This window comes from Rattus norvegicus, chromosome 2 (assembly GCF_021556685.1).
Source record: "Rattus norvegicus strain SHRSP/BbbUtx chromosome 2, alternate assembly SHRSP_T2T, whole genome shotgun sequence".
Classification (NCBI taxonomy): Eukaryota; Metazoa; Chordata; class Mammalia; order Rodentia; family Muridae; genus Rattus; species Rattus norvegicus.
This window is the reverse complement of record NC_141535.1, coordinates 46,457,505-46,484,853: the sequence shown is the minus strand read 5'-3', so window position 1 is coordinate 46,484,853 and position 27,349 is coordinate 46,457,505. Positions and strand designations below refer to the sequence as shown.

The following is a 27,349-nucleotide window of genomic DNA, read 5'->3' as shown; positions in this document are numbered from 1 at the left end:
TTCATAAAATTAGGAATTGATCCACCTCAAGACCCAGCTGTAACTTTAAGTTCTTCAAAACCTATTTTAATGATGGTTCTTAAATGCTTTAACCTCCCTTGTAGCCCACCACCCACTAGAGGTAGAGGGAATGATAGGGTAGGGGGAAATGGACCTGTTTAGAAAGGTTCTTTGGAGCAACTCCTGTCTGGGTTGTCTGGAAATTTGCAATTCAGTTCGTAGGTCAGCAATGCAGCTTGAGCCACTCATAAATACCTCAAGGATACACCAGCAGTCCAGCTCAGTAGAGTCTGGAGAGCAAACATGAGTCAGCAGCAGGGACACTACATAGCCGAGATATCCAGGCCTCAGGCTTGGCACAAGGCAGCAAGAGGGACCAGAAGGAACGTCAGGAGAAGTGCTCAGCTGTGCCTCTCAGAGAAGCAAGACTTGGGATCCACAAACACTGCACAGCTTGCTCTATAAGCAAGCCTAGCCCAGTGCCCTTCACTGTCTGTTGAGTCCTATGTATACCCTCCAAACATCAGGTGTCCTCCATGGGTCTTGCCTCAGCACATCTGTCTCAGCTGCTATCACTCTACCAATCAGCCTCAAGTCCACAGAAGCATCAAGAAACTGCAGCACGCCACCAGAAGCTCTTTGGTGTGTTTCTTTGTATGGAGTCCCAACAAATGCAGCTCAATTATGCAATGTAAGGCAGACCAATACATGTGTGTCCTTAGCAAAGAATCCTTCATCATGTGTCTTTCATGTGCTCGTTTTAGTAGAGAATACTTTCTCCTGTGTCTGCTTCAGCCAAACATTCCTTCACAAGTATCCCTTAGTCTTTTACCTGTGTCCACTTCAGGAAAACGCTCCTTCACATGTTTGCCCCAGCAAAACACCATCCAACTGACTTTCCAAAGAACCCTTAAGTTTCTACTTCACCACAGCTATACCACTCTTGAGCATATACCCAAAGGATGCTCCATCCTACCACAAGGACATATGCTCAACTATGTCCACAGAAGTCTTATTCATAATAGCCAGAAATGGGAAATGACCCAGATATTCTTCAACTAAAGAATAAATAAAGAAATGGTGGTACATTTATACAATGGAGCATCACTCAGAGGTACAAAAAAAAAGGCAACATGAAATTTGCAGACAACTGATGTATCTAGAAAAGAGACATCCTTCATGAGATACAGAAAGACAGACATGGTATGTATTCACTTATAAGTGCATATTAGCTGTTAAGTGCATGATAATCAGGCTATAGTCCACAGACCCAGAGAAGTCAGGTAAAGAGGAAGGCTGTACGGGGTATGCATGGATCTCCCTGGGAAGAGGAAATAAATAGAATAGATTCTGGGGGTGGACTGGGGACAGGAGGGGGAGGGATCAGGTAGAGGGAGGGAGCGTGGGGAGAGATACAGAGGAGGTGTGAAAACCTAGTTCATGGAAAACTTCCTGGAATCCATGAGGGTGACCCTAGTATGGACTCCCAGTAATGGAGGATATGGAGTCTGAACTGCCCATCTTCTGTATCCAGGCCAGGCTTTTGGTGGTGAGGCTGCGTTACATTCATTTGGATTATAACTGAGGAGATCCCATGAAGACCTCTAAACAATCCAGGCTGAAGCTAGGACAGAAGGTTGCCCTCTGAAAACTGACAGTGTGGCCCCATTTCTGAGTATAACTTTCATCCACTCATTGACTGCAGAGATCTCATCCCTATGTTCTAGTCTCTTTGGCATGAGAAGGTTCTCTCCAGGCTACGGAGAGAGAAGCCTGGACATCAACCCACCTGCAAAAACCCTCCACCTATAGTCTGTTCTGTCTGCAAGATGTGCTGGGGCAATGGTTGCACAGAACTTGTGGGAGTGGCCAAACAGTGTCTGATTTAACTCGATGAGGGAGCCCATGCCCCACCCTCATTGGATGGCCAGGAACTGGAGACTGGCTAGCCCAAAGACCTAGGGTAAACCAAACACAGCTGTCAAAAATAAAGACAAGAAAATAAAAATTATCAATGAAATTATTCCTAATAATACTCTTTTTTTAAGATTTATTTATTTATTATATATAAGTACACTGTAGCTGTCTTCAGACACACCAGAAGAGGACATCAGATCCCATTACAGATGGTTGTGAGCCACCATGCGGTTGCTGGGGTTTGAACTCAGGACCTTTGGAAGAGCAGTCAGTGCTCTTAACCACTAAGCCATCGCTCCAGCCCTCCTAATAATATTCTTAAACTCACAGATTAGTTGTATTGTCTGTGGTCATTAGAGAGGTTTCCCCCAGGCATCAGACGACAGTGGGCACAGAGACCCACAGTTAGACATTATGTGGGTAGAGTCTAAATTGAAGGTCACTATTGTGTCCCTCCCCTCAGAGACCACAGAACCCCACAGAAGAGGAGGAGGAAAGACTGTAGGAGTCAGAGGAGAAGGAGGACACTAGGAGGACATGGCCCATTGAGTCAGCTAAGCAGGGCTCGCATGGGCTCACAGAGACTGAAAAGGCAAGCATAGGGCATGCATGGGTCTACAGTAGGTCTTCTGTGTATATGTTATGGCTTGCTGGGTTTTGGGAATCCTAACAGTGGGAGCAGGTATTTCTCTGTTTTGCCAGCTCCTGAGACTCAATTCTTATTGGGTTGCTTAATCCAGCCTTGATATTAGGGGGTTTGCCTTGTCTTATTGTGTCTTGTTTTGTCCTGTCTGGCTATCTATTGGAGATTAGCTCTTTTCTGAAGAGGAAATGGAAGGGGAGTAGATCTGGGGGAGAGAGGAGGTAGGGCAGCTGGGAGGCATGGAGGGAGATAAAACTGTGGTTGGGGTGTACTGTATGAGACAAGAATCTATTTTCAATAATAAAAATAATCCACACACATAAAAATTTAAGGGCCATAGATATTCAGAGAATGAAGACTGTTTCAGCTTTCCCTGGGATTGGCGTCTCTCAAACAGCATACAGAAAATCATCAGGCCTCACATTCTGAATAAAACAAAGTCACTCTGAATGGAGAACCCTCTTCTTAAGGCTCTCTTGCCACAGAGAGTTAAGTGAGAAGCTGCAGTCTTAGGGACTGACATAGCAGGGTAAGCAGGTAGCTGATGACTGACTATCGTCTATAGTCTATAGTCTGTCTAGACAGGCTATAGCAGGTACAGTTAGGAAGACTGACTACTGCTTTTTGGCTTAGGGGAAGTTTCAAATCCCTTTGCTTGGTCTCTTAGTGATAAATTCAAGCATCTACTTCCAAAGAATGGTGTCATATGTCTCCTGCAATGGTTTTCTGTATCCAGCTGAGATATTTGTTTGTGAGGAGGATATAAACACCAGGTTTCTTGAGGTCACCACATTTCCCAAAGGAAGTGATACCCCCAAAAATGTTATCATATCAGAGGGCTTCCAGAGTCCCCCTAGAACAGAAAGGCAAGTGTTTTAAGTATGGGTGTTTTCTCAAGATACTTACTAATCATTTTATTCATCCATCCATCCTTCCCACCAGTCATACTTCATTTATACCTTATATTTCTCTTTCCTGATTTAAAAATCAAAGCTTAACTCTCCTTTAATTAGAAATAACTTTGTGATGAAAAATAAGACTCAGAAAGACAAATATCACATTTTCTCTTATATGCAGAAACTAGACTAAAAATTAACAAGAATGAGAGGCTAAGGCAGGAGGATTACTGTAAATTCTGGGCTAGCCTGGGCTAAAAAACAAAATATGTGTGTATGCATATTCGTGTATGTGTATGTATGTGTGTATGTGTTTGTGTGTGTATATATGTGTGTATGTGTAGGTATGTATGTATTTGTGTGTGTTTGTATGTATGTATGCATGTGCATGTCTGTGCATATGTGTGTACATTGTGTATGTATGTTTGTGTGTATGTGTGTATACATGTGTGTACATTGTATATATATGTATGTGTGTATGTATGTGTGTATGTGTGTGCATATGTTTATGTGTGTGTATGTTTGTGTGTTTTGTGTGTTTTTGTGTATGTGTGCATGTATGTGTGTGTGTGTGTATGTGTGTGTGAAAGTTCTATGATGAGACCCATTAAATAGACTCTAAAGAAACTGAATGGAGAAATGAATGAGAAAAAAGAGATTGAATGAAAATGAAAAAACAAAACAAAAATTTCCCTGGCATCTGTGAGCACAAATGCACTTCTGTTTCCCAGCCAACTCCTTTTCAAAGGTGGTTCTACAGCAAGTGCAGACTCATTTTCACCAGTAAGACAAGGAGAGAATCCAAATCTCCTTCCACTGACCTGTGCCATCTTCTAAAGTAGTAACAGTAGTAATAATAATAATAATAGTAGTAGTAGTAGTAGTAGTAGCAGTAGTAGTAGTAGTAGTAGGATGTTCCTCTAGAGGAACCAGGTTCAATGCCCAGGCACCCACATGGCAGCTTACAACTGTCTGTAGCTCCAGCTCCAGGGAATCCACGGCACAAGGCATGCATGTGGTATACACACACACATACACACATACACACACGCACACACACGCGCACACACACACACACACACACGCACACATACATGCACACACGTACCTACACACATAGACACACATGCGTGCATGCAGGCAATACACATACACATAAAGTAAGAAAATACTCCCTCTGACTCCCTCTCCCTCTCTCTGTACGTATGAAGGCTTGTGTGCCACAGTGTGTATGTGGAGGTCGGAGGACAACTTGTGAGAATTGGCTCTCTTCTATCATGTGGAACCTATATGTAAATCCAGATGTGACCAGCTTAGCCACATTGCTGACCCTTTAAAAAAAATTAGAATGTGTCTTCTTTATTGACCAATATCTCAGCAGAAGACCTATGTTGGAGAAATTAGAAAGCTTAAGTTGGGGTTTCAAACACGCCATTCTTCAAGGATGACACTAGCTAAGTCATCTCAGACGGAAAGGGACTTTTGGTATCTCCAACAATTTTTAGGTTATTTTTTCCTGCAGGAATTTGTTCTTTCTCTTTCACCTCATTTCTGGACATGTGCTGAAAATGATGATTAGAAGCGAGAGCCCAGGGGTTGGGGATTTAGCTCAGTGGTAGAGCACTTGCCTAGCAAGCGCAAGGCCCTGGGTTTGGACCTCAGCTCCGGAAAAAAAAAAAGAAGCGAGAGCCCACTCCCCGAGGGCGTCTGCCAAGGGACGGATGATAGTGCCACCAGTCTAGGGACAAGCAGGAATCCTTAGACACAAAAGGGAATGACAACTGTCCACCACGTTCTTTGTAGGAGACCCCTTTAAAACTTTCGTTCCCCACAAAGAATGGTTAGGCATTTTAATTTACATACAGTGCACAGTCTGGCCCCCTCATGTCACCAGCGCAGAGCCTGCTGTTGTCCGCCGACAGTTTGGAATTGTAAGGCTTTGGGTTGTTGCAGAGTTTTCAATCAATCACAGTGATGTTGACTTCTCTCAAGAGGTTGGAAACTTTGCAGGAGTCTCTCCTGGTGCCCCACCCCCCAATCAGGCCATGCGACTCAGCCACGTGACACTCGGTGTGGGGTTTTACACTGTCTCCTCTCTTTGGAAGGTGAAGGGTCCCCACAGCTTTGGTTATAGCCGCCTTACCATCCAGCTGAAAGCACAGAGTTGCTTACGTTCCCATGGAGAAGGTAGAGGAAGAAGCACAACCTGAAGTGCAATGAAGGGAGGTGAGTACCAAAGGGTGGAGCTGCCCCAGCCATCCGGAGAAGTAAGGCGGGAGTTAGCATTTCGATGAGAGGTGACCTAGGGAGGTTGAGGCTTGGTGGTCTCTAGGAAAACAGTGGGAAAGGTTAGGCTGGAAGGACGGGGACAAGGGAGGCACATGGACTGGCAAATGAAGCTCTATGGCTCGCTCTTTACTGCCTCCTCCCCGGATCAGAGCCCCTGGCCGAAGTCTGATTCCTTCTGTGAAGTTCGCCTTCAGCCTGTTTGCAGTTTCATGGAAAACTGTGAGCCCCTTCTGCCCTCACTCTACTCTGGTCTTTTTTTTTTTTCTCCATCTTTATTAAATTGGGTATTTCTTATTTACATTTCAAATGTTATTCCCTTTCCCGGTTTCCATGCCAATATCCCCCTAACCCTTTCCCCTCCCCTTCTATATGGGTGTTCACCTCCCAATCCTCCCCCCATTGCCACCCTCCCCCCAAAGAGAACAGAATTCTTGGGGGAGGACCCCCAGTGAACGGGACTCTGGTCTTGTCTTGCTTCATCCTACTTTCTGTAGCGCTCTTAGGAAGTCTGGTTACAACTGCGTAAACCACTTCCCAGTGGTGTTCAAACACCTGGACAATATTTACAAAGCCTGCCTTTGTAGTCTGTGTCCAACTTTACCCCTCGATCTCAAATCTCACCCTCACTCCTTTCCTCCTCTTTCTCCAAGCTACTCTTCTTTAAAAGCACTGCTCTTCCTATCCAGAAAGCCCCTTCCTCCTTTTTTCTGGTACCCAGCAGGACTCTCTTGGTGCTCCAGGATTATCTTGGTCTTGCATAAGCAGAACCGATCGGCTCAGCATTAGTAGTTTATCGGTCTGTCCCTGTCTGGACTGAGTACCTTTAGGGGAAGTCCTGCATACAACTATCTTCCAGAGAAGAGGTAGGCAGGCTGCACTAACCACTGAGCAGTAGCCTCCGTCTTCCAGGTAGTTCTTAGATCCCTCACAGATCGTCAGTATCAGACAAGGAGAGCCAAAGGAAAGATGTCTCCGTAGTCCATTTTGGTTAGGGGCAAAACTGATGTCACCGTTTACAACCTCAAAATGACCGAATGCCATTGGATAAAATTCAGCTCTGTTTCCGGGGTGAGGAAGACTTGGAAAGATGACTCTTCACAGGGCTAGCCCACTTACTGACAACTCTCCAGTTAGCGCAGACCCAGGTCCTCAGTGCAATCCCAGGCAACCAGAGAGAGCTCAGATCCTACCAGAAGGCCCTCTGCATGTCCTCTCACTGAGTCTACGTCTCCCTTGCTGACTGAGTATCATTCAGCACAGACTTGCCTTACTGTGGCAGAGTTCTGATTGCCTTTGGTCAATGAGCATCTACACTGTAGACTGCCCGGTCCTGCAACACTAAGGCTTTGTGAGAAACGGTTGAACTGAATGAGAGGAAAGTGCTGGATCCCTACCCTAGCCTTGCATTTGGAGCCCATCTTATGAAGGCTGGTTTGTGGTGTCTGTGTGTGTCTGTGTGTGTGTGTGTGTGTGTGTGCGCACACATTAGTGTTCCACTTGCTCATGTAGTAACTGATTTCAGGTTGCACTTCCTTTTTACTCAAAGTTAGAAAAAGAGAGAATATCTATTTACCTGAAGAAGTCGCAGATCGCCTTGAAATGTCTCAGGATCATAGCATAGGTAGGGGATTGCTCTGTTCATGGAAAACATCTGTTCACGTTTCTCTTTCTGAGATACAGAGCAGGCACCAAGAATAATTTGAGGCTTGCCTCTCTTGAAAAGAATGTCATACAATATTTAAGAGAATGGGGTGAGCTCAGATCTGGGCTCACTTTCCTCATCATGTCCAGTGCTTGCCCATGGTGTCTCCTGCATACACAAGCACAAGATGAAGGTGGGCTGGTAGAGCCTTCCTTTTTAGTGGTTTAGTGTCTGCTAACATCCGACTTCCCACATGCATCAGGACACATTCCAGTTGACCATGTCTTTTCAGCAACCAGGAAGGGAGTCCCTGACTTAAAACCCACGAGTCGGGATGGTCCAGAGAGGGTGTGGAGCAGGGCTTCTCTGGATATCACTGTGGCCCTGGGTGTCTGGCTGGAGGGACTGGGCTCTACCACAGTAAAGGAGGAGCTCCCATTTCTTCAACTGCTTTGGATTTGTGCAGTGAAGTCACCAGGGCCGGAATGCATGTTTGCTCCCAGCCTTCTGGGCAGATAACAGGTATAGCATTCCATCCCTGGAAGGACTGATCCTCTGTGCCAACATTCAGTGTTCGTGTACTGCAGGAGCACAAGGACCTCCATGCCTCCTACAATTTCACATATCCTCAATAAGTCTTTGTTTGACATTTTAATTAAGTAAAACAATCTACTCAGAACATTGTTGGATAAAAAGGTTAAATTGGAATAAAAATAGGTATTGACTGAAAGGAGATGAAATGTGGCGAGGAAGATGAAGATACATTCTGTAGCTCGAATTTGACATGGGAGGCATGGATTTTACTCGGCCTCTCAAGGGAGGACAGATCCGGTCTCTGATCTGGAAAGATCTTGAGTACACTGGACTGTCTCTTCACTGTCTGGGGAATTAGCAACCTTCACTCGCTGAAACAGAGCAACTTGTGAAGTATATGCCATCGCTTCTCGGCCTTTTGGCTAAGATCAAGTGTGAAGTATACGCCAACTAGCCCAAATGGCAACTTAAGAACGTCTTCAGAAAGCCTGTCAGTTTAGTTCCAACATTAAATGGAGAATACGGAAGCCTGGCGTACTTAAGAAGCCTCAGTTGTATGACCACAACCAGGTCCCTTCATTGGCACCTTTGTAGTCTTATCAGTCAAAAATCAAACTGTGAACGATTGAGGATGGGGTGCCCTGCAGCCTGACCAGCAACAGTTCATTTGTTGGGGGAAGGCAGGGCGGGGGTGGAGGGGTGCGGGGAGGAGACTGGCCCTCGATAGTCAGGCATTTGCTGCGCATGCTCACCTGCTATGTACTCTTATGTAACCCTGTAGCACTCAGGTTATCAAAGATCAGTTTCCACCTTAGGATTTTGGAAAAGATAGCGAGGCAGCAATTATAGCATTTTTCTTGGGCTCTCTGAAGCTATATAAGACAGAAATCTTTATAAGGGACCTAATAAGTGCCAGTGTTCCTTCTCTTACTCTTCAAAGGCAAAATTTCTTCTTTGGTAAACAGAGCAATTCGACAACCTTGTGTATATCCAATGAGACAATGCCAAAGGTATGTTTCACGAAAGACCGTTTGTCTTGAGCGAGCGCTGCTCCTGCTAAACAGGAAGAGTGGAGTGTGAGGCCATCTGTACTTTCTCCACGAGAAACCAGCTAAAGACACATCCTGTGTCTTAGTCGGGGTTTCTATTCCTGTACAAACATCATGCCCAAGAAGCAAGTTGGGGAGGAAAGGGTTTATTCAGCTTACACTTCCACATTGCTGTTCGTCACCAAAGGAAGTCAGGACTGGAACTCAAGCAGGTCAGGAAGCAGGAGCTGATGCAGAGGCCATGGAGGGATGTTGCTTACTGGCTTGCTTCCCCTAGCTTGCTCAGTTTGCTTTGTTATAGAACCCAGGAGCTCCAGCCCAAGGACAGCACCACCCACAATGGGCCCTCCCACCTCTGATCACTAATTGAGAAAATGCCTTACAGTTAGATCTCATGGAGGCATTTCTTCAAGAGAGGCTCCTTTCTCTGTGATAACTCCAGCTTGTGTCAAGTTGACACGCAAAACCAGCCAGCACACCTTTTCTCTGCAGCCTGAGATGGAAATCTGAGAAAAGCAGACTCACCCTGGAAGTCCTCACTGCCTCCACCTCTGATTCTCCGTAGAGCTTAGCAGAGACCACAAGTTCCTGAGACCACATTTCCCTCAAGCTGAGAATGTGAGAATGTCACCAGCATTATCCTCCAATCTTAATGGTCCCCAGTAGGCCAGGCAGGCATTGTCCTCACTGTCACACACACACACACACACACACACACACACACACACACACACTCACACACACCCCAGTCTCTGGACTTCTATGCTCCCACACACACAGACCATCCACACATGCATATTCACAGCAGACTCACTCACTCTCCCCACAAATGAGGAGCTCCTCTGGGCACCATTTCCTCACCACCCCACCACCCCACCACCCCACCTCCCCTTCCCCTATTATCGTCCATTCTAAAGCTCAACTGTTTTCCTTTATGATACGTAACAAATTAAACTTATTACATACACACACACACACACACACACGCGCGCGCGCATGCACATTCACACGCATGTGCACGCGCACACATGTGTGCGTGCAAGTGTATGTTCTTACTCAGTAGGAGCGGGGGTCTATATTGACAAATTTTTTATTTGGATTTTGGTTTCTCAAGACAAGGTTCCTCTGTGTAGCTCTAGTTGTTCTATAACTTACTCTGTAGACCACAATAGCCTCGAAGGCAGAGATCCATCTGTCTGCCTCTGCCTCTGCCCCTCTCTCTCTCTCTCTCTCTCTCTCTCTCTCTCTCTCTCTCTCTCTCTCTCTGCCTCTCTGCCTCTCTGCCTCTCTGCCTCTCTGCCTCTCTGCCTCTCTGCCTCTGCCTCTGCCTCTGCCTCTGCCTTTCTGCCTCTGAGTGGCAGGATTAAAGGCATGCACCACCACCACCACCTGGCTTCCCTTTGCTTCTTATTCTTGGCATCTAACATTCTATTTGGCACATAGACACATTCTGTAGAATTAAATATTAATACATAAGTCCCGGTGACGTGGTTTGCTACCTGCCTCAACAGTTTGTGTTCCTGAATGAAAGACACATATATAGCCTTTATATTGTACTATGCCTTAAACACCACAATAGCTGGGCTACTGCCTAACCTCCACTGCGGCTAGAATCTACCTCCCACTGATAATCCCAACTTATTACTGTACTCCATTTTGACTGCTCTTGATCCAGTTGGGCAGTCCTTGAACTCTCCCAGCTCCTTCACATGGTGACTACACCTTTGTGTCCTGCAATCCTCTCAGGCATGGCCAATCTCTTCTCCTCTCCTCTCTCCCAACATGGCAGATCTCCTGCTTCTCCCGGCAGGGCCCCAGAAGCCACATGCAGACCCTCTCTTACAAACAGTTTTGGGGGTGAGCATAATTAATATTCATAATACAAGCCTATTTGGCACACAGACATCCCATCAACATTAATGTGACTAATTAATAGGATTTCTTTTTTTTTTTTAAGTAGGATTTCAATCACTCTCCCCAACAGCGATTTCACTACTCTGCTAATGGGAACAGGCCTGCGCATTCAAACTCAAATGCATGAGACAATATGCACTGAAATCTCAGAAAACATTGATTCCCTGAGCTCTACACACTCTCCAAATGTTCCCCTACATGAAATTAAAGGTCATATTTACTAACACCTCTACCATTCCGCCAGGAGTCTTCAGAGATCATGAAAATGAAAAGTTCTGCCTCCCAGACATGAGCTTTCCAGACGTTCTCATGAAAGTTCTATTTGTCATTGGCAATGAAAATGGTCAAAACTGCTCTCCTCAAAGAAGCAGGATACTTCACGCCCACTGGGCAATGTCCCCCACATATAAACAGGCCTTCACTACAGGGTTATCCCTGAGGCTAAAACGTCTTAGTGCTTCTACTGCTGTGGCGAGGACATTCTTGAGTGAATCTTTTTGTTGCCGTTTGTGTCTTCTGAGAGTTTCTGACAATGAAGAATGCAGTATTGCAGGAGCACTTTGGTGTAACTGCACTGTTGTGTCTAAAACACCGGAAGTTTGAAACATCAGTGCTTTGAGCAATCAGTACTAATGCCAACACAAGAGTCAAAGGCACATGTCTTACTATTATTATACAAATGGTTTGGAAGCAGGAGAAACTCACTTGTTAAAGTGCTTGTACCACATGAATGAGGACCCAAGCTCAGACCCCCAAAATTCCCATTGATGCCAGTGAGCGACACAGCCCACTTATAATTTCAGCTTCAAAGGATAGAGACAGGATTCCTAGAGCAACTGGCTAGCCAGACTATCCACACCGGAGAGTTCTGGATTTCATTAAGAGACTCTGCTTCAGTGATTAAAGTGAAAGGGCAACTGAAGATGATTCCTGACATCTATGTCAGACCTGCACATGTGCAGGCATGCACAAACACACACACATACACACACACACACACGCACGCACGCACGCACGCACGCACACACGCATGCATGCATGCATGCATGCATGCATGCATGCACACATGTTGGAAAAAAATTAGATAGTTTGACCTCACAGACACCTGCAAGGATCTCAGGATACCTTACAAGTTCACAAATCATACTTCAAGGTCTACTGTTTTGAGAATATGTTTAAATGTTCCTAAAAATGGAAAGAAACAGCTACACACAAAAGTTTTGAAGTTTGAATTTCATTATGAACGCCATCTTGGAAAAGACTATTAGAACAAAGTTAATGGACTCGTTCTTCAACCTCGGAGAAGAAGAGTGTGTTCAGGGTAACATGTGTAGTGTGTGTAGGGTAGTACGGACACAGACAACACTTTTCAGCTTCAAAACTTTTGTAAAACTACAGTAATCAGGACAAGTGAGCCCACCATAAGAACACACACATATATAACTTTTGTAGAGCTGAGACCTCAGAAGAATCCTCATATTTATAGTCAAACAATATTCAACACGAAGCTAAAACAACTCTGTTAGAGAAAAATCGTCTCTTGAACAAATGACACTGGGATAATTGAATATTTGCATTCAAAAGATGAAAATGAAAACCTACCTCAACCACATACAAAATGTCACTCAAACTATGGGCTGGGGGGGGGGGAGATGACACAGCAGTTAACAGCACAAGCTGCTCGTGCCAGAGAACCTGAGCTCAGTGCTTAGCATCTTACAACCACCTCCAGTTCCAGAAGACTCAGTGACCTCTTTTGGACACATAGACAAATATACATACATGCATTCATACATACATACATACATACATACATACATACATACATACATAAGTACACAATTAAAAAATAAAATACATATTTGTAAAACAACTTAAACTATAACAAAAAGGACTCAAAACTAGGCCTAGAAATGAACAAAGCAGAAGACAGCACCTGAGAAAATGTAGGTGGAAGCTTGTAGAGCCTCAGGTTAGTAGGTGACTTTCTAAATACTACATCCAAGAAGTGATGGCCAAGGCTGACAGGTAGAGCGTCTCCAAATCCTAAAGCTTTATGCTTAGAAGCACAACATCAACTGAGACTGTCCCAGATGTGGAGAAAATATTTGCAAATCATACATGTGATGAGGGGCCTGTATTTGGAATATTTAAAGAATGCTTATCCTTCAGTAATAAGAAGAAAATAATTTTAAGATCAACACTGGCATATGAATGACACGAGAGGCTCAACATTAGTCATCAGGGAAATCAAAGCCACAGTGAGATGCTACTTCACACCCACTAAAACAAAAATTATCAGAATGGTGACAACATTGCAATGATGCAGACCAGTTAGAGCCCTTGTAGGTTACTGGGGAAAGCCTAATATGCTGCATCCACTTCATAAAATACTTAAGTAGTTCCTAAGAATGCTAAACACACATTTAGTACGCAATTGCCCAATTACCTGGTAATTGTACTAAGAGGTACAGACCCCCCAAAAATGAAAACAGAAGTTCACATTTAAAATTTATACACAAATATTCACAGTAAGTCAAGAGTACAAGTAAGTCACATATCTATCATCTAATGAATGCATAAATAGACACGGTTTACCTATATAGTGAAATATTATTGGCAATAAAAAGAAATAAAATATTGACAGCAATTACAATATAAATTCTTAAAAGAATTGTGCCAGATTGAAAAAATAGGGGGGAAAAAGAGGAAAAAGAGTCCTTCATATTATATGATTGCATTTATATACAATGCCCAGGACAGGCAAACCTGTAAAGACAGAGTAGATCAGAGGGGTCCTGATTAACAGCTAATTGATAAAAGGTTCTTGGGGAAAATCAAATGTCCTACATTTAGATTATAGTGGTGACTCTACAACTCTGGGAGTATGGTTTAATGAGTAGTGTTAGAACGCACGAATTACCCTTTACCAAACAGTTAAAAGTCAGAATAAATGGAGAAAGCATGACCACAGTTACATATAAACAAAGCTGACAGTGTCTCCCTTTTCACTTGGTGCAAGTGTGAATTTGAAGGGAAAAAAAAAAAAAAACCTGACAAGAAAATTACTCACCAAAACCAGAAGCATGGTGTCTCATGATATCTCACTGGGGTTCCTGAAAATGATGCAGTGTGCTAGTGAGATCTGGGAAAGAGAACCACAGGTATCTAAGCAGGGGGTCCCTTCTAAGGTCACATGATTTCTGAAGAAGTACTCACTCTGTCTGAAGCCACAAGGTGTTAGCTGTGGGGTTTAGCATCAGACATCCTCCTGCATCATATGGCCAGCCATGGGCCTCACAGTGGAGACCACTTCCTCCACTCAGATAGAAAGCTCAAGACTTAATACTAGAGCCCAAGTCAGCACTGTCCTTCAGAGACTGGCCATGGATTCTGTCTCTTTTAAGAAAGCAACTTTCCTTGACGCTGGGACAAAGTAACCTAACTTTTACTTCTGTCCTTAAATGTTTCTCTGGACCTCCACACGTATTTTTCTTATTAATTCTTATAACCCAAGAAAATAGCTAAAAAGAAATGTGTTTTGTAACCAATTTTAGGATTTTTTTAAAACTCCAAGTATGCGTGCGTGCGTGTGTACCCGTGTGTGCATACGCGTGAGGAGACCAGAGGTTGACAGTGGGCATCTTCCTCAAGCAGTCCCCACTATTTTTTGAGACCAGGTCTCTCGCTAAACCTGGAGCTTGCCTGTGCAGCTTGCTCTTCCTACCTCTGCAGCCACGTGCTGTCACACCCAGATTGTTATGTAGGTTCTGGGGATCCATGCTCAGGTCCTCGTGTTTATGCGGCAAGCAGTCAAACAGCTGATCCACCTCCCTAGCACCTAAAATTCTGATTTTTGCGTTTTCAAAGAGCTCCTACTAAGGGACCCTGAAGATAATATTGCCACTGATGAAATACTCCAACTGAGTCCTTTCTAGTCCTTGCTTATGAACTACATTCTAGTGGCAACAAGATTCCCTTCCCTCTGCTCTCCCTAGGAGGCTACAAGGCCTCCCGCTCACGACTGCAGGTGAGGAGGGATCACGCCTGCTCTTGCCTCTTTTAGTTTCATTTTCCAGCTCTACACCTGGAAGTTTGAAAGAGAAGAACGGAAACCACATCCTTTGTGCTCTTTGTATATAAGTAGAAAGAAACAAAATCGGAGATCCCTGCTGATTGATGTGGGGAGAGCCACGATGAGGAACCCCTGTGCTCCCTGGGTGTCCTCTCTTACTACTGTCATTTTTCTTCTGCTAATTCCTGAAGGTAAGACAGATTCCTGTCATCTCCATCAACCCACAATGGAGTCGATTTGTGGGTTGCTTTAACAATAGTGCCTGAAGTGTAACTAATAGAGTCCCTAGAGTCTGGGAACATCCAGCATTCGTTTTTAAAATTTTATTAATTTTAGAAGAAAATTATATATTTATAATTTCTTTCCAAAAATTAGCAAAACCAACAATGGAGAAATGCTGCCAGTTTATAGCTTGAATTTTGCCTTAGTAGACAATTTGAAATGAGTGAAGAAATGAATGAAATACTCTTGAGTTGAGAGATCAAGCTCTACCTTTCAAGAAAGGAAATGGTGGTAAACGAGGCGTCTCAGCCTTTCTTTCTTCAGCTGTGCAGACAGCTTTGAAGAAAGTTCCACTGAGTCTGAGCTAGGCAGCGGAAGCCAATGAAGTCTGTGGGAGTTTCTCTTGGTTGGTGTTTCCCTGGCAAGTCTTCCGGACTCTGGGGAAGACCTCACACTGACTCCATGGGAGAGCTGTAGTATTTTCTTTTCAGCTGTTCCTTCTATGTAGTGAGTAGGAGGAACCAATCGTCCTGTCTGAGGGAAAGCACCATGCACCCGTGAGAATGCCACCTCTGTTCTTGTCCTGACACTGGAAGAACAAACTGCTTCTGAGAGGTTCTCCATGTTCCTTAACGAACCTGGTAGGAAGATTGGCATGGGGTAACACGGCTGGCCAACAGGGAAGCAGCCATGATTTATCCCAGGACGCATGAGCTTTTAGAGGTAGGAGTTGTGAGCAGGAAACAGAAAGAAGTCCTAGGATTAGCCTTATGACTAGCAATGAAAGGGAATTTTAAAACAAGGTTGAAAGAAGTTCGAGATCAAAAGTGGACACATAACCAGCATAGCACAGCCTGCAGGCACTCAGACGTGCCAAATCCTCCAGAACCATGATATCAGACCAAGTTTTCTTCCCTTCTTATTACTTTATAATTGAATTTTGTTTGTGTGAGGTTTTTTTCAAACTCGATTATTTTCCTTAAAGTAAACTGTAAGGATGACTTGTTCTATTACACTTCATTTTCTGTGTTCAGAAGGAGCTGTGTGGACCCAAGAGGAGGGAGCAAGAAAGAAATATTTCATATGCTGGACTAGTTAGAATAATCTGGAAGGCTCTTTAAAACAATGTCAGAACATCGCAGCTCCTGCCTCAGAAATTCTACTAAATCTAAGTCTAAACGGGGATGAGTAGTTGCTAGGTTTTTTTTTTTTTAATTGTTATTTTTTTTTATTAACTTGAGTATTTCTTATTTACATTTCGAGTGTTATTCCCTTTCCCGGTTTCCAGGCAAACATCCCCCTAATCCCTCCCCCTCCCCTTCCTTATGGGTGTTCCCCTCCCCATCCTCCCCCCATTGCCGCCCTCCCCCCAACAATCATGTTCACTGGGGGTTCAGTCTTAGTAGGACCAAGGGCTTCCCCTTCCACTGGTGATCTTACTAGAATATTCATTGCTACCTATGAGGTCGGAGTCCAGGGTCAGTCCATGTATAGTCTTTAGGTAGTGGCTTAGTCCCTGGAAGCTCTGGTTGCTTGGCATTGTTGTTCATAAGGGGTCTCGAGCCCCTTCAAGCTCTTCCAGTTCTTTTTCTGATTTTTTCAATGGGGGTCCTGTTCTCAGTTCAGTGGTTTGCTGTGTGTTTGTTTTAAAGATATGGTTTCACTATGTAGCCGTGTCTGACCTGGATCCATCTATTCTCAGTTCAGTGGTTTACTGCTGGCATTCACCTCTGTATTTGCTGTATTCTGGCTGTGTCTCTCAGGAGTGATCTACATCCGGCTCCTGTCGGCCTGCACTTCTTTGCTTCATCCATCTTGTCTAATTGGGTGACTGTATATGTATGGGCCACATGTGGGGCAGGCTCTGAATGGGTGTTCCTTCAGTCTCTGTTTTAATCTTTGCCTCTCTCTTCCCTACCAAGGGTATTCTTGTTCCCCTTTTAAAGAAGGAGTGAAGCATTCACATTTTGATCATCCATCTTGAGTTTCATTTGTTCTAGGCATCTAGGGTAATTCAAGCATTTGGGCTAATAGCCACTTATCAATGAGTACATACCATGTGTGTTTTTCTGTGATTGGGTTACCTCACTCAGGATGATATTTTCCAGTTCCAACCATTTGCCTACGAATTTCATAAAGTCATTGTTTTTGATAGCTGAGTAATATTCCATTGTGTAGATGTACCACATTTTCTGTATCCATTCCTCTGTTGAAGGGCATCTGGGTTCTTTCCAGCTTCTGGCTATTATAAATAAGGCTGCTATGAACATAGTGGAGCATGTGTCTTTTTTATATGTTGGGGCATCTTTTGGGTATATGCCCAAGAGAGGGATAGCTGGATCCTCAGGCAGTTCAATGTGCAATTTTCTGAGGAACCTCCAGACTGATTTCCAGAATGGTTGTACCAGTCTGCAATAAGAGCTTTCTATCTACACTAACCTTTACCACAGACCTTTTGAAGACTAGTTAGTCTGACCTGGCCCTACTGCTCAGGCTGGCCACGAGTGCTCAGAGACAGAGCCCTTCTTGAATGCATCATGGTGCCCACAGATATTCCTTGGTAGTCTAGTTTTGTAAGAGTCACCTCAGGAAAACTAGGGCCGTGGCCAAAATTCCTTTGATCCTGTGCCATTCCATTTCTGGAGCCTAAAATTCTGCCTTCCCAATTCCCTTCTGGAAAGTGGGCCCTGCCTTCTTTCTTCTTACCTCTCACCCTCCTCAACCTGATGAGAAGTTCCAGATCTACCATTGATGCTTGTGAATTTGGTCAGTAGTTGGACTTCATTATGGAACAAGAAGTATTGATCTCTACTCAAACAAACATTAATACTCAGCCAAAGTGGTCAGAAGTGTTTCAGGAGAATCCAGGAATATTTTGTGTAGAAGTTGAAAAACATGAGCTCTGTCACAAGCTCTGTCTCCCACTACCGCCATGCTTGCCTTATGCCTTAGTGTTTCCCTATTTTCTATTTTTTATTGGATTTTTTAATTTACATTTCAAATGTTATGCCCTTTCCTGGTTTCCCATCCATAAACCCCTTATCCCATCGCCCCTCTCTGTTCTTGCATGAGGGTGTTCCCCCACCCAACCACCCACTCCTTCCCACCTCCCCATCCTGACATTCCCCTACACTGGGGGATCCAAGCTTGGCAGGACCAAGGCCTCTCCTCCCATTGGTGCCCAGCAAGGCTATCCTCTGTTACATGTGCAGCTGGAGCCATGGATCTGTCCAAGTGTACTTTTTGGGTAGTGGTTTAGTCCCTGGGAGCTCTGGTTGGTTGGTATTGTTGTTCTTCCTACGGGGTTGCAAACTCCTTCAGCTCCTTCAATCCTTTCTCTAACTCCTCCAATGAGGGTCCCATATTCAGTTCAATGGTTGGCTGTTAGCATCTGCCTCTGTATTTGTCACTCTCTGGCAGAGCCTCTCAGGAGACAGCTATATCAGGCTCCTGACAGCATGCGCTTCTTGGCATCAGGAATATTGTCTGGGTTTGGTGGCTATATGTATATTTATATATGGATTGTAACCCCAGGTGGGGCAGGATCTGAATGGCCTTTCCTTTAGTCTCTGCTCCAAACTTTGTCTCCATATTTCCTCCTATGAATATTTTCGTTCCCCTCTTTAAGAAAGACTGACGCCTCCTCACATTTGTTGTCCTTCTTCTTGAGTTTCATGTGGCCTGTGATTTGTATCTTGGGTAATCCGAGATTTTGGGCTAATATCCACTTATCAGTGAGTACATACATGTGTGTTTTTTGTGATTGGGTTACCTCACTCAGAATTATATTTCCTAGTTCCATGCATTTGCCTATGAATTTCATGAAGTCATTTTAATAGCTGAGTAGTAAATGTGTAGATGTACCACATTTTCTGTATCCATTCCTCTGTTGAAGGGCATCTGGGTTCTTTCCAGCTTCTGGCTATTATAAATAAGGCTGCTATGAACATAGTGGAGCATGTGTCCTTGTTATATGTTGGAGCATCTTTTGGGTATGTGCCCAGGAGAGGGTTAGCAGGGTCCTCAGGTAGTGCAATGTGCAATTTTCTGAGGAACCTCCAGACTGATTTCCAGAATGGTTGTACCAGTCTGCAATGCCACCAACAATGGAGGAGTGTTCCTCTTTCTCCGCATCCTCACCAGCATCTGCTGTCACCTGAGTTTTTGATCTTAGCCATTCTGACTGGTGTGAAGTGGAATCTCAGGGTTGTTTTGATTTGCATTTCCCTGATGACTAAAGATGTTGAACATTTCTTTAGGTACTTCTCAGCCATTCGATATTCCTCAGCTGTGAATTCTTTGTTTAGCTCTGAACCCCATTTTTAATAGGGTTATTTGGCTCTCCAGAGTCTAACTTCTTGAGTTCATTGTATATATTGTATATTAACCATGTATCAGATGTAGGATTGGTAAAGACCTTTCCCCAATCTGTTGGTTGCTGTTTTGTCCTAATGACAGTGTCCTTTGCCTTACAGAAACTTTGCAGTTTTATGAAGTCCCATTTGTTTACTGTTGATCTTAAAATATAAGCCATTGGTGTTCTGTTCAAGAAATTTTCTTCTGTACCCATGTGTTTGAGGCTTTTCCCCACTTTGTCTTCTATTAGTTTGAGTGTATCTGATGTGATGTGGAGGTCCTTGACCCACTTGGACTTAAGCTTTATACAGGGCAATAAGCATGGATCGATCTGCATTCTTCTGCATGCTGACCTCCAGTTGAACCAGCACCAGTTGTTGAAAATGCTGCACCCCCCCCCACACACACACACACTGGATGGTTTTAGCTCCTTTGTCAAAGATCAAGTGACCATAGGTGTGTGGGTTCATTTCTGCGTCTTCAATTCTATTCCATTGGTCTACCTGCCTGCCTCTGTACCAATACCATACAGGACTTAACACTATTGCCCTGTAATACTGCTTGAGGTCAGGGATGGTGATTCCCTAAGTTGTTCTTTTATTGTTGAGGGTAGTTTTTGCTCTCCTGGGTTTTTTGTTATTCCAAATGAATTTGCAAGTTGCTCTTTCTAATTCTATGAACAGTTGAGTTCGAATTTTGATGGGGATTGCATTGAATCTGTAGATTGTTGCAAAATAGTCATTTTTACAATATTAATCCTGCCAATCCATGAGCATGGGAGATCTTACCATCTTCTGAGATCTTCAATTTCTTTTTTCAAAGACTTGAAGTCCTTGTCATACAGATCTTTCATTTGCTTGGTTAGAGTCACACTGAGGTATTTTATATTATCTGGGACTATTATGAAGGGTGTCATTTCCCTAATTTCTTTCTCAGCCTCTTCATCCTTTGAGTAGAGGAAGGCTACTGATTTGTTTGAGTCAATTTTATATTCAGCCACTTTGCTGAAGTTGTTTAACAGACATAGTAGTTCTCTGATGGAACTTTTGGGGTCATCTAAGTGCACTATCGTATCATCTGCAGACAGTGATATTTTAACTTCTTTCTTTTCAATCTGCATCCTTTTGACCTCCTTTTCTTGTCTAACTACTCTGGCTAGGACTTCCAAGTACTACATTGAATAAGTAGGGAGAGAGTGGGCAGCCTTGTCTAGTCCCTGATTTTAGTGGGATTGCTTCAAGTTTCTCTCCATTTATTTGATGTTGGCTACTGGTTTGCTGTATATGGCTTTTTCTATGTTCAGGTATGGGCCTTGAATTCCTGATCTTTCCAAGACTTTTAACATGAAGGGGTGTTGAATTTTGTCAAATGCTTTCTCAGCATCTAATGAGATGATCGTGTGTTTTTTTTTCTTTGAGTTTGTTTATATAGTGGATCACGTTGATGGGTTTCCATATATTGAACCTCCCTGCATCCCTGGGGCGAAGCCTACCTGATCATGATGGATGATCCTTTTGCTGTGTTCTTGGATTTTGTTTGTGAGAATTTTGTTATTTTTGTGTCAATATTCATAAGGGAAATTGGTCTGAAGTTCTCTTCTTTGTTGGGCCTTTGTGTGATTTAGGTGTAAGTGTAATTGTGGCTTCAGAGAAGGAATTGGGTAGTGTTCCTTCTGTTTCTATTTTGTGGAATAGTTTGGGCAGTATTAGTATTAGGTCTTCTATGAAGGTTTGATAAAATTCTCCACTAAACCCATCTAGTCCTGAGCCTTTTTTTGGTTGCAAGACTTTTAATAACTGCTTCTATTCCCATTTTCTAACAGTGGATCCATTGTCTTGGTCCAGATCGTGCTAAGGTGGATTATCTACTCATAGTACTTCTGCTCCTTACAGCTCATTTGGAAAGGGCTTTAACTAAACAGTGTTTAGTCTGAGGATTGGAAGAGAACCTTAGGTTCGACTTGCATTATTCTCTTGACTTGTGAATGAGAGTGGTGCTCTTGATACCTGAAATCTCACAGTGGTCAAAGTCTTCATGAAGGGTCACAGCTAAAAGGTGCTAACATCACTTGAATACTGTGTTTTTAATGGTCTCTGAGTGGAAGGGGGAAGCAGCAGTCTTCTAAAAACCCACTCCTTGCTCTGCTTCTCCATTCACACTCATCCAGAGGGGAGTAGGGACAGCGAGGCTTGCATGAACACCAGCAACTGCTGCTGGTGCTGACCACTGCACAGCTCTCTGCCCTTGGCAAACCCTGAGCTCTGAGACTACAGTTGTGACAGATCTCCAGCTGAATGGTTCCCGGGACACCAGTGGCAGGCTTCTGTGGATGTGACAGTAGGAGCCCAAAAGAGCCGAGACTTAGGGTGAGACATCAGGACTATATAGCACATAAACGTAAGCTGATACCAAATTCTCTCCAAATTCAAAAATCATGCCTTGTCCTAGAAACATGGCTTTCTTGAGGGGCTGTTAAGAGCAGACACTGACCTGGCTGGCCTTCTTCTGTTGAACAGGTGGCTGTGAAAGAATCATTGGAGGAGACACAGTAGTTCCTCACTCAAGGCCATACATGGTTCTACTTAAACTTAAACCAGACAGCATCTGTGCTGGCGCTTTGATTGCAAAAAACTGGGTGTTGACCGCTGCACATTGTATCCCGTAAGTTCTTGAGATTAAAAAGATTTTGGAGAAATTGTCTATTGAGAAGAAATGCTAATGATAAAACTACATCTCACTGACACATGGAAAAACCAGTTACTTTTTCATCGATCTGAAAAGAATCTAAGCCCAGACTTGTTGCAAGGAGTCAAATCAATGAGGATACAGTGTCTGTGAGCTCTAGCTGAAGGTCCACGGGGGGGGGGGCGGGGAGGAGAGAGAGAGAGAGAGAGAGAGAGAGAGAGAGAGAGAGAGAGAGAGAGAGAGAGAGAGAGAGAGAATATCACAGGCTTGCTGGGTATAGAATGGATCTTGGAAGAAATGGGGACGAACCAGAGTGAATATGGTCAAGATACATTGTATTCAAGATTTTAATAAAAGACAGTAAGTGGGTTTATTAAATGAAAATAAAATCACTCTGGTTATCTTACAAAGGGTGGAGGGGAATCACTCTCAAGAATTAAAACTTGCATGAGCTGGACCAGGATAATAGATCCACTGTCAGAGAATGGGAAGACACAAAGGCATGAGGCATGGGGTGAGGCTGAATGCCAGCAGCTGCTGTACTCCAGCAGCCCTGTGGATCATTACACAGCACCCACCTCGCCCACTCCTCTCAAGCGTGTTCCATTTACTGTGTGAATCCCGTGTGGAGAAGGGTTTCTGCTCCTTCTCTGCCAACTGGCTTCTTTCCTCTGTTGTCTTGGTGACACTGTCCCCAGTGCCTATGCTCTTGTCACAATATTACATAGGCAACTAAAGTTCAAAGTAATTGAAGCCAACTAAAATTACAAATTCACTTCTTTCGTAGCCACCTGTGGCTCATGGCCATTGGGCCATACAATTTATAAAAAGCATGCCATGGAGAGTACAGTTATGACGTCTTTCGTACTTGAGACCAGTCTCAGCTGGAATAATGGAGCAAGGGTGATGTGGATATTGCTTGGTTTGGTGTGGAACAGGTTGTGAATGACAAGAGCCATAAGCATAAACACATCAGGAAACATTCGCACCCTTCACAGCATGCACATAGGACCCTTTGCTAAGCGGTTTCTAGAAGTTTTCCCATCTGAGTTTGTTCTCTTACAGGGAGGTCTGCCAGGAACTGCTTTACAACTACCAGCTGCCTTTGGTTCTTACCTATGGATCTCCTCCTGGGAGCTTTGCTTGTCAGGGTTTGCAGACTAATTCTCTCCTCTCCACAGCTAATCATGGAGAGGAAAAATGGAAACAACCCCAAGATTTGCATCTTGGAAATGGAATTTCACTCATTTGCTTTTTAAAAATAACACCTCAGTTACTTGTCATAAATAAGCTGTTGGAGATTAGGCAGGTGTGATGGCTCGAATGTCCTTTGTCCTCTCAAAAGTTCGTTTGCTGGAGCTTGGTCCCTAGGGTAACCATACAGAGAGACAGTGGGACTTACAGAGTTAGAAAGATCATTGGGGCTCCATTCTGGTAACAGGGTGAATGTAGATGTCAGAGTCAGTCAGCTAACATGAGTAGCTTGCTATAAATTGAGCTCGAGCTCTGCCTCTGGTCCTGTCTTGCTTCCTCTGTCACTCAACTGATCCTCTTCCCACATTCCCACCCCTCCCACCTCCATGAGCTGACACAGCACAGGCAAAAGTCCTCATTGGAAGTCAAGCAGATCTGACACTGAGCTCTCAAACCCCAAAGCTGTGAGCCAAAGGAAACCTCTATCTATCCTTTGTTCCACACCCAGCAGCCGGTGTTTTATTAAAGCTACATAAATCTAAGGCAGTAATGATAACAGAGACCTAAACACCTTACCTTTCAAAGCAGGTATATTTTTTCAAGACACAATTTTTCTCCAAAAGGCGCATATATACCAATGGCAAAATGAAGCTGTCTGATATATATTATGCCCGATCCCTGATTAAACTAGTAACTAGTATTGTATCTGTTACAGGGGAAAGAAATCTGAGGTCATTCTTGGGGCTCACTCAATAAAAAAAGAGCCGGAACAACAGATATTATCTGTTAAGAAAGCATATCCCTATCCTTGCTTTGACAAACACACACATGAGGGTGATCTACAACTTCTACGGGTATGTACCTTTGAGTCTTTTTGAGTCACAAAACCTTTTAAGGTCTCACCATGTACATAAGAGAGTATGTTCCTAATCCCCTCCCTGGTACAAATAAGAGAGCCCCAGAGGACTGAGAGGACTGAGTAAGAAGTTCAAGCATTAATACTAATCCCGTACTCTTTTTTTTTAATTATTAACTTGAGTATTTCTTATATACATTTCGAGTGTTATTCCCTTTCCCAGTTTCCGGGCAAACATCCCCCTCCCCCCTCCCCTTCCTTATGGGTGTTCCCCTCCCTCCCCCCATTGCCGCCCTCCCCCCAACAGTCTAGTTCACTGGGGGTTCAGTCTTAGCAGGACCCAGGGCTTCCCCTTCCACTGGTGCTCTTACTAGGATATTCATTGCTACCTATGAGGTCAGAGTCCAGGGTCAGTCCATGTATAGTCTTTAGGTAGTGGCTTAGTCCCTGGAAGCTCTGGTTGCTTGGCATTGTTGTACATATGGGGTCTCTAATCCCGTACTCTTAACTGGTTATGTTTTTCTTCCTACAGCTAAAGAAAAAAGCAACACTTAACAAAAACGTGGCTATCCTTCATCTACCTAAAAAGGGGGATGATGTGAAACCAGGAACCAGATGTCATGTAGCAGGGTGGGGGCGTTTTCACAATAAGTCACCTCCCTCTGATACTCTGAGAGAAGTCAACATCACTGTCATAGACAGAAAAATCTGCAATGATGAAAAACACTATAATTTTAACCCTGTAATTGGACTAAATATGATTTGTGCCGGAAACCTCCGTGGTGGGAAGGACTCATGCTACGTAAGTGAAACAAGATGGTGTGTGTTAGCTACTGAAGCTAGGCACATGGGTGGGCATGGTGTGATGTCATGCTTGGCCTTGCCAAAGCATTGGCCCCTACGTGTTCTGCTGTGCTGGTTGCTTGCTTGCTTGCTTGCTTGCTTGATTGATTGATTGATTGATTGATTGATTTGTTGGTTGGTTGGTTGGTTGGTTGAGACAGGAGACCCACTACGTAACTCTGGCCATTCTAGAACTTACAGAAATCCTCCTATCTCTGCCTCCCAGGTGCTGGGACTAAAGGCATACACTACCACACCTAGCCTTCTACTATGCTTTTTGAAATTTGGTGAGATGTAGGTAAATAAAATAAGACACTCAGCTTCAAAGTCACTAAAAGTAAGAATTCACTGCTAAGACCATTGGCAACCCTTCTACATTGACTTTGTTTTATATATTAAAAAACAAAACAACAAAATGCTTAGAAGAAATGGGTAGGGGTGTTTCTCATTTTTCCTATATTACCATATATAGATACAAGCAAGAGACATAAAAATTCTAAAGTTCCTGGAAAGCCTTCAGCCTTTCCCACCTCACCACAACCCTAAAAACCCTTCCATGTAGATGTGTTTGAAATGCCAGTCATTCCCAAATCTGCCCAGGGACCTGGAACTAGATCCCATCGTTTCCTCACTCGGAGCAGAGCAAACAATCTCGGGCATGACCCCCACCAGAGAATGAATAAGCCTCCCTCCCCCAAAACAGGAGGGACAGGGCCTGATTAAAGACAAGAATTAGAAAGAACACTTTGCAAAATGTTTTATTATTATTACACTCGGTTCTACCTTGTCAGTTCTTGCCTTTCCCCAAGGCTCTGCAGAATCACCCTGAGGTGAGGGGGAGTGTGCTGTTACCAGGGAGTTGTCAGAGAGCTCAGGGGAATTATGCCTTGTGTTCAGGACCAAAGATTAGGCAAAAGATTAGAAGACATCAGTCCTTCACACCCTTCCTCTTTATTTTACCCTCCCTCCTCATCACCTCGCACATCCTTCACTTATAGCACCCACGAAACTGACTTCCCCTCTTTGGGAATCACATGCACCACCCAGAGGCCACGGCAGCAACTCAGGACGCGCGTGCCTCACACCAGCCTTGGACACACTGAAGCTCAGCTGTGTTTCCCAGTCCCTTCAGCGCCCGGGACTGACTGCTGATAAATGGAGTCTATAGGGCTCGTCCCGCACACTGCCGATGCTATAAGAGGGAAGAACCGTGTCTTAGCAGGGATGGTCAGAGTTCTCATGTGACTCATCGCTCCATACAGATATAAAGCCAACCCCTCCCTGAAAGGAGAACCTCAGTTTTCTTCCCTTGGGAAAGTAAATACACGTGAGAGGAACCGGAAAACACAGCAGTTTCTCTTCACCTAAATGTGGCAGCCGCTTTTGCCTGTTTCACTGCTTGAGTTATTAGTAAGCGTGTCAAAAAAATAAAAAAAAAAAAAAATGACCAAGAGGGACTACTTTCTGGAAAAAGATAATCAATCTCAAAATTAGTGACGAAAATAAGTAATGCTACTTTGACTTCTGTTTTCACTAATCTATAAATATTAAAATATTGCTTATCATCTAGATGTTTCAAGTAGTAATTTTCAGTGAAGTCTGGGCTGGTCTTCGTAAGTGCTTCAGAACGTTTTCACTGTTCATACTGACCCCACCTTACCCCACCCCTCTTGTTTTCCCAGGGAGATTCTGGAGGCCCTCTGCTATGTGAGGGTATTTTCCGAGGCATCACAGCTTTTGGCCTTGAGGGAAGGTGTGGAGACCCCAAAGGGCCTGGCATCTATACTTTACTCTCAGACAAACACCTCGATTGGATAAGGAAGACTGCGAAGGGCGCTGTTTAAAGGGTGACTCTCACTCCATCCGCTGTCGCTTCTGTATCTGAGCACAAATAAAATCAACTTAAAGAGCTGCGCACGCCCTTCTGTAACGTTCTTGGGCAAATCTCCAGGATAATGCAGGAGGGAGATTAGAAAATCAGGACCAGTTAGAGCCCGAGCCAGGGCTGCAGCTGGGAGCGGACCGGGCTGGGGGAGGCACCGGGCGGTAATAAGAAACAACAGGATGTTCTGCTTTTATTAGCCCTGGGGCTGCGCAGCTGCTGGTGGATCCAGAGGCCTACGGGTTACGAGCCAAGCTGGGAGGCCGAGGATGTGGCTCAGAATGCTTGCTGAGCGTGCACACAAAATTCCAGGCTGTAGGGCTCCTGCAGCAATAAGCAAACAAAACAAATA

General features: G+C 44.1%; 1 protein-coding gene across 2 annotated transcripts; it reads left to right on the top strand.

Moving 5' to 3' along the window:
- The first annotated feature begins 15,048 nt into the window (after nucleotides 1-15,048).
- On the top strand, nucleotides 15,049-27,028 carry Gzma (granzyme A). 2 transcript variants are annotated; one of them, XM_087616641.1, is made up of 6 exons: nucleotides 15,049-15,150; nucleotides 21,705-21,934; nucleotides 22,054-22,198; nucleotides 24,132-24,270; nucleotides 24,805-25,074; nucleotides 26,798-27,028. In XM_087616641.1, the coding sequence occupies exons 2-6, from the start codon at nucleotides 21,832-21,834 to the stop codon at nucleotides 26,957-26,959; spliced, it is 819 nt and encodes a 272-aa protein (XP_087472767.1). In that variant the 5' UTR covers nucleotides 15,049-15,150; nucleotides 21,705-21,831; the 3' UTR covers nucleotides 26,960-27,028.
- The last annotated feature ends 321 nt before the right edge of the window (nucleotides 27,029-27,349 follow it).